The 7,500-nt window shown below is 38.5% G+C and overlaps 1 protein-coding gene across 1 annotated transcript in view; it reads right to left on the bottom strand.

The window, feature by feature from the left end:
• The window catches only part of LOC137622355 (protein unzipped-like), a 118,642-nt gene that overhangs the window by 2,618 nt on the left and 108,524 nt on the right, over positions 1-7,500 (bottom strand). Inside the window, exon 2 of the mRNA XM_068352943.1 lies at positions 1-1,590. This exon is cut by the window's left edge and continues 2,618 nt beyond it. Within this exon, the coding sequence (XP_068209044.1) occupies positions 159-1,590 (1,432 nt within the window). The 3' untranslated portion in view covers positions 1-158. The remainder of the gene's footprint in view (positions 1,591-7,500) is intronic.

The raw sequence follows: 7,500 nt of genomic DNA, 5'->3' as shown, positions 1-7,500 counted from the left end.
TTCCCCGCAATTTTAGACACAAAAGCTCATTATCATTGCCATTAATATTACCACAACACGAAGAGGTTGGAATCGTAAGCTTAGATCGAAAGTTACAACTCTCCATTGCGTCTGGAAAGTAAGTTCTCCAGTCTTTGCTATTTTTTTCAGGCAGAGAATCACATCGCCGGGAACACCACATAGTACCTGAAGATTGCTGTCATGACCACTGAAGCAATGGCAGACATTAGACGATCGGCCGGTCGGTTGATTACTCCAATGTTGTTGTCATCCTCAGGTTCAGAAGAATCAGAGTCAGAGTCCTTGGATAGAGACTGTGGGTGGAAGGCACTGTCAATGTATGGCTCTGTTGGGATTTCAGTGGTTGGTATCTCCGTTGTAGGGGTTGTAGTAGGTGGTTCTGTTGTTGTAGGAGGTGGTGTGGTGGTTGTGGTAGTGGTTGTGGTGGTGGTTGTGGTAGTTGTAGTGGTGGTTGTGGTGGTGGTTGTCGTGGTAAGCTCGTACAGGGTGCTTGATGTTGATGGCATTTCAGTCACTTCCGTTCCGTTGGCAATGTAGTAATATCGGTTATACACAGCTGTTACCCCCACAAGAGCTTCGTGGATGTGGAGAGAGAAGATGCTCCTCGCTTGCTTGGTGCCGTCACCATAATGAGCAGTGAGAATTCCAGAATAAGGTGCCTCAAAGTGCCTCGTTGTTCCTTCTAGGGTTACTTCAACTCCAATACCAGGAGGGAGCTTATGAATAAGTGTTACCGTGTCAACTCGGGCCAAAGAGTTATCAATGCCCCACATAAGAGACATGGGAGTACCAGGAGAAGGCATAGCAACTGGAGCATCCTTTGGGTTTGTGATTATAGCTCTTAGAGCAGTGACAGTGCCCTTTACGCGTCCCCAGTATTGCTTTTCCCGGACTTCATAAGTCACCAGTTCGGAGACATTCTGTTCGACCTCACCATTGTTTTCCATTGTGACTTTTTTTAGAGTGACCATGGATTCATTCAGCAACACACGAGCATCATCTAAAACAATGTTATCCAGAGAATAGCTGGAAGGTTCTTCTTCTACCAGGAGGTAAGCTTTCTCCACTCGTATCGTGGAAGTACCATTTAGAAGCCATGCCTTTCTAAAGCGCTGATTGGGACCAACGTGCCCTGGGATCATAGGCGCGTCTGGATCTGAGCTGAAGGGTGCCATAGCCAGCATCAGGTCTGGCGTGAGGACAGCTTTTTCTGGTTTGGCTCTATACTTGTCCCAGGGCATCAGATGAAGCCTCGCTGATCCGTTAAGGGAGACGAGGATGTCGAATCGTTCCAGGTTGTAAGCTTTTCCAAGGAAAGGCACCATGCAGGTACCATCATCCTGAAGAGCTCCTGGCACGTACTGGCCCCGGTGCCTCCCTCGACACCAGTAGGGTCCTAAGGGGTTCTCCAAAGTAATTGGCACGGCGTGTTCAGGAGTCTTGGTTGTTTCTCCCTTAACCCAGGCCAGTGTTGAGGATGTTACCTGCGACCCACCGTCGGCTCCCCATAGCTTAGCCATGTCTATGGTGGCGAGAGCCATATTCACATATGCCACCGTCAGGAGGATTCTGAAACAAGAAGAATAAATGAATTAGGTTTTGCGTTAACCAAATTATAAACATTTAGTTATTCAAACAATAATAATACGTAATGTAACTGTCTTTGATGAAAATAACCGTACTGAATTACATTTATGAAAACCTTTTTAAAATTTATGGTATCATTACTCTTTGATCTTTTATGGTCTAAGAAATGTAACATTGATATTACTATTTCTTGATCTCTTCTAAAGCAATTCCCATCAAAAAGGAAAGGCAGATATAACTAGACTCTGTAGTTCATAAACATCAAGAAACATTCTATAAAGTTAAGTTACTTCTCGTTTTATCATATCTTTTACGCAATGTTTTGATATAGAAAAAAAATATTATTTTATTGCCTCACAATTTCCTTGATTATATACTTATGTGACTCAACAATTACAACTAAAATAATAACAATAATCCTTCCCTATATAGTAAAGAGCAAGTGTCTAGCCATATATATAAATACATTTCTTTCTGTCACACTGAATGCATGACTACTCGGTCTCTCCCCATCCCTCTTGTAGGGAGGACATGGAGTGGTCATACCCAGGTGAGATGAGATACCCCAAGAGGTACACTCGGAAACCACAATCTCCCACAAATTGCCGAACTAGCGGGTTGTAGTTATACAAGGGGAGGGGGTGGGAGGGGTTCTATCTATTTGGGTGCGCGTGAGTGTATATCTATCTAAAAATTTAGCCGTAATTGTTAACAGGTCGCGTACACTTGCAATAATAATGATAGATGTAAATAGCTCATAATAGCACGAATCTAAATTAGGGGATGAAATCTGCATTAATATTTCAAAATGTATTATATATTATAGTACAAATTGAACTCGGTTCTCCTTTACAACCATATTTAGATTTGTTTGAATTTATAATACATCTTACAGAATATTAATAATAACATTAACAGTAATCATCAATTTCTATATGATACTGATGCTGTTGCCGTCTTAGGGTTGTGGTGGGTGACGTGGTAATGTCCCTGACGGGTGATCGCCAGACTGGGGTTCGAGTCGCCCTCAAACTCGTTAGGGTCTTTGGTCGCTACAACCTCCCCATCCTTGTGAGCTAAGGATGGCGGGGGGTGCGGTTTGAGGGAGCCAATAGATCTATCTGCTAACTCATCAGCAGCCATTGCCAGGCCCTCCTTGGTCCTAGCTTAGGTGGAGAGGGGGTTTGGGCGCTGATCATATGTATAAATGATCAGTCCCTAGGGCATTCTCTTGCTTGATAGGGCAATGTCGTTACAATCTATATAAGTAAATCAACTTTTATTATGAAGGAGGAAAAGTCATTTGAATAACTATTTGCAAAATTTCCAGTAGAGAGAGAGAGAGAGAGAGAGAGAGAGAGAGAGAGAGAGATATGAAACCCACTCATCATCAATCACAAGCACCCCGTCAGCACTTGAAGAAAAAAATATCCAATATTTACTCCCCTGACCCCTTTAAGAAGCATTAAGGAGCACTCTAGCCGGATCGTTTCAAACTCTCCTCTTCCACATTTCCCGCGACTGTCAAGAATGTGCCCGGCGAGGGAATGATTGGAAATGCGCCTGGCGAAGGAGGAATGGTCTGAAATATGCCTGAGAGGGAATAATCGAAAAAGGGAGGAGGAATGTTCTGAAATACGCGTGAAAGGGGATGATTGAAAATGTGATAGGAAAATGAATAGTGTGAAATAGCCTTGGCGTTTGCTAGATATATTACAAAGTGGAATTGTACAGAATATAAGAGGGAGGTTTGATCTAGAATATACCAATCAGGGGAGTGACAAGAATATAAGTGGCTCTAAGATATGTATAAAACGAGGTTGGATATTCTCAAGAACGTACCTGTGAGGTGATGGGTTAAAATAGACCATAAATGTACCAGACGAACGAAAGAAATTACTAGAAATGATAAAGGAGAACTGAAAATCCAATCTCTCTCTCTCTCTCTCTCTCTCTCTCTCTCTCTCTACTGCGAATATTTTTCTTGGATTTTTTCATCCCCACAAGCAGACCTTTAGCGATTGGCTGGCTGTGAAGAGGGAGTGAAGGATTTTGAGGTTTTCGAAATCTTATTGGGTTCGGAAAGATCAGGAGAAGAAGAAGAAGGAGGAGGAGGAGGAGTAGGAGGAGAAGGAGGAGGAGAAAAAGAAGGAGGAGGAGGAGGAGGAGGAGGAGGAGAATATAAAAAACTGGATAAAGAGAAGACAGGCAGAGAGATTATTTCAGAGATATGAATATGCCCAAAAGCAGAAAAAATATATATCTTACTTTTAACACAAGTAATTTCATTTTTTATGTTATTATTTCAAATAAGGTAACCCCAAGAGATATCAAGTGACGAGACGTGACAGGTAAGCAGTTACACCCTGTTCATGAGGGCTTTCAAATGGTTCTTCTAAAGCAGTGGAGAGAGAGAGAGAGAGAGAGAGAGAGAGAGAAGAAGAAGAAGAAGAAGAAGAAGAAGAAGAAGAAGTTAACAGGAGAGAGAAAAGAAAACGAGAGAGAGAGAGAGAGAGAGAGAGAGAGAGAGAAAAGAAAACAGGAAAGAGAAAAGGGAACGAGAGAGAGGGAAAAAAACAGGAAAGAGAAAAGGAAAAGAGAGAGAGAGAGAGAGAGAGAGAGAGAAGAAGAAGAAGAAGAAGAAAATAGGACAGAGAAAAGGGAACGAGAGAGAGAAAAAAAAACAGGAAAGAGGAAAGGAAATGAGAGAGAGAGAGAGAGAGAGAGAGAGAGAGAGAGAGATCTGATAATTATTCGGGTTTCGCACCAATAGTGAGATCCTCCTTTATGTAATTATCATATATATGATAATATACCTTTGGACTTTCAAAGTGAAGCTGCCTTCGGATTATTTTCAAATATGGCGACTGATATGCGTAAAAACGTCTGCCCGTCCATTATGATTATGTTTTGATTGACATTTTTATTCCAGCCAGACATTTTCTCATCTATTTCTTGGGTGTGGAACTACAGGTGACTTTGGCTTTGTAAAATTAAAAGAAAATATGTTTTGCTGACGTAAGGGTTTTTCGTTATGTTTTGCTAGAGATGTTCATAGGGAAATTTTGAGAATATTTGTTATTTTTTTATTGAATGAATTGATATTATTTTGGTATTTTACGTAACTTTTAAGAGTGATATGAAGAAAGAACTTAACATCTGCTACGCAAAATATTAGAAACATCTACATTTTGTCGGGTATATATATATATATATGTGTGTGTGTGCGTGTGTGTCTGTATATATATATATATATATGTGTGTGTGTGTGTGTGTCTGTGTGTCTGTATATATATATATATAGAGAGAGAGAGAGAGAGAGAGAGAGAGAGAGAGAGGTATGTATATATACATACGTGCGTATCTAATAAAAGATAATTTTGATCCATTGTCCAAGACATAATGGTATAAATAACTTATAACGACAGATTTAGAATTAGAAAGAGAGAGGGAGAAAGAGAAAGTGACGGACGCAAACATATCCGAATACCATACCAATCCCATTTGAACCTAAAGAGAGAGAGAGAGAGAGAGAGAGAGAGAGAGAGAGACGCTCTTATATAAAATATGACTAAACAATGAGGGTTATGTTTCTGCGCGACCTATAATCTTAGAAATGAATCAAATATGTAAGACATTCCAAGGAATAGTAAGGTTCAGGAGAAATAGTCTTAATTTAATCGTTTATCAATCTGTTGTTATTATTATTATTATTATTATTATTATTGTTATTATTATTATTATATTTATTATTATTATTATTAAGCCTTTGACCTGAAACTCGTACGTTTTTTGCTTTAATATGTAAATTATATATATATATATATATATATATTTATATATATGTGTGTATATATGTGTAGATACATACATACATACACACACACACTCATATATATATATATATATATACTGTATATATATTTACATATATATATATATATATATATGTGTATATCTTTGTATGTATATGTATATATATAAATATATATATATATATATATATATACATATGTATATATAAGAATATATATGTCTATATACATGTATATTTATATATATATATATATATATATTTATATATATATATATATATATATGAATATCTGTGTATATATATATGTATATATAGATATTATATTTATATATATATATATATATATATAGAGAGAGAGAGAGAGAGAGAGAGAGAGAGAGAGAGAGAATCCGGTATGGCTACCCTAGAAATAAATATTATTATTATTATTGATAATACCCCAATTATCAGTGTTATGTTATTAAGTAATGTTTTTGTACCTATTTTACCAGTAAATAAAAAAAAAGACAATTATCAACACATCAAGTAGAACAGAACATTACTATTAATTTTCTCTAAATACGTCTGCCAATTAGGGAATGCCACGTCATGATTACACACCGGCGAAAATAATCACTGCCCCAAATAAAACTGCGCATTAGTTGGTATTCGAAAATTATAGATCGGAATAAACGACTCCCCAATTAAGCATTAGAAGTGACCCCGTTACATTGAGCAGCTGAGCCTGGTCCACTGTACCCACGAGGTTATTGGCTCATTGCTATTTAAAGGTTTAAAGGCCGCTCATGAATGGCAGGGGCAAGGGAAAGTGGTATTGCCTTATCGAGTAGGACAATGCCCTAAAGACTGTCCTTATATACATATGATCAAAGGCCGCTCATGAACGGCAGGGGCAAGGGACAGTAACATGGCCCTATCGAGTATGACAATGCCCTAGTGACTGACCATATATTATGATCAGCGCCCAAGCCCCCTCTCACCCAAGCTAGAACCATGGACGGTCAGGCAATGGCTGCTGATGGCTCAGCAGATAGACCTGTAGGCTCCCCCAAACGCCCCATCCTTAGCTCACAAGGATGGCTAGGTTGCAGCAACCAAAGTTTGAGTGGGACTCGAACCCCACTCTGGCGTTCACCAGTCAGGGACGTTATCACTTCGGCCACCACAACCCTAATTGTTGTTTTTTCTTTGGCGTAAGTCTTTGGCGTCGGTAACTGATTTCAACATACTGTATATTCTGTGAGTCGGATAAAATTGGCGTAAGTAATTAATTTCAAAATTGGGAAATAGTAGTCTAAAGAAAATTGAGATATTCTTGTATAGAAATATCGAATTTGTTTTTTTCCTAAAACAAACAATAAAGAAAATAATCAAGAAAATTTATTTTGCTCAACCCCTTATCGGAGTTTTTTACCAGCCCTCTCTCTCTCTCTCTCTCTCTCTCTCTCTCTCTCTCTCTCTTTAGTATCGCGGAGGCTACCCGAATCTCAAGGTAGGAAATAAATGAAAACTACTTTAGAAAACCGGAAAAATTAACGGAAACAAAACTCGAAATATTAAATCGCAAGATTGATTATACATTAAGAAAATGATTCCCACATTTTTATTCACCTATTTGCCATTTTCCCCTCTTCTCGAAGAAACGAACTGGAGGAAGAGGGGACGTCGATGAGGGGAGAAAAACTGGAAATAGAAGCGAGGGGGGAAAAAACTATATATGTGGAAGTAAAGGAATGAAAAGGGAAATAACGAGTTTAATTCTCCGGTGACAAGAGGAGATAAGGTTTCTCTAGACGTCCTTCAAATTACACTCTGGATTCAACAAAAGTTCCAAGTGTTTCTGGTGATTTCACAAGAGCAGAGAGAGAGAGAGAGAGAGAGAGAGTGTGTGTGGGTGTGTGGAGGGTGGAGGGGGAATGTTCCTTGAAGATATATGCTAAGGGTATTATGACTTTCTCAAACACACACACATATATACATATATATATATATATATATACATATATATATATATATATATGTATATATATATATATATATATGTGTGTGTGTGTGTGCATATATATACAGTACAT

The sequence above is a fragment of the Palaemon carinicauda genome, chromosome 29 (genome assembly GCF_036898095.1).
Source record: "Palaemon carinicauda isolate YSFRI2023 chromosome 29, ASM3689809v2, whole genome shotgun sequence".
In the NCBI taxonomy this organism is placed as follows: Eukaryota; Metazoa; Arthropoda; class Malacostraca; order Decapoda; family Palaemonidae; genus Palaemon; species Palaemon carinicauda.
The sequence above is the reverse complement of the archived record's forward strand: the minus strand, read 5'-3'. Positions and strand labels throughout refer to the sequence as shown.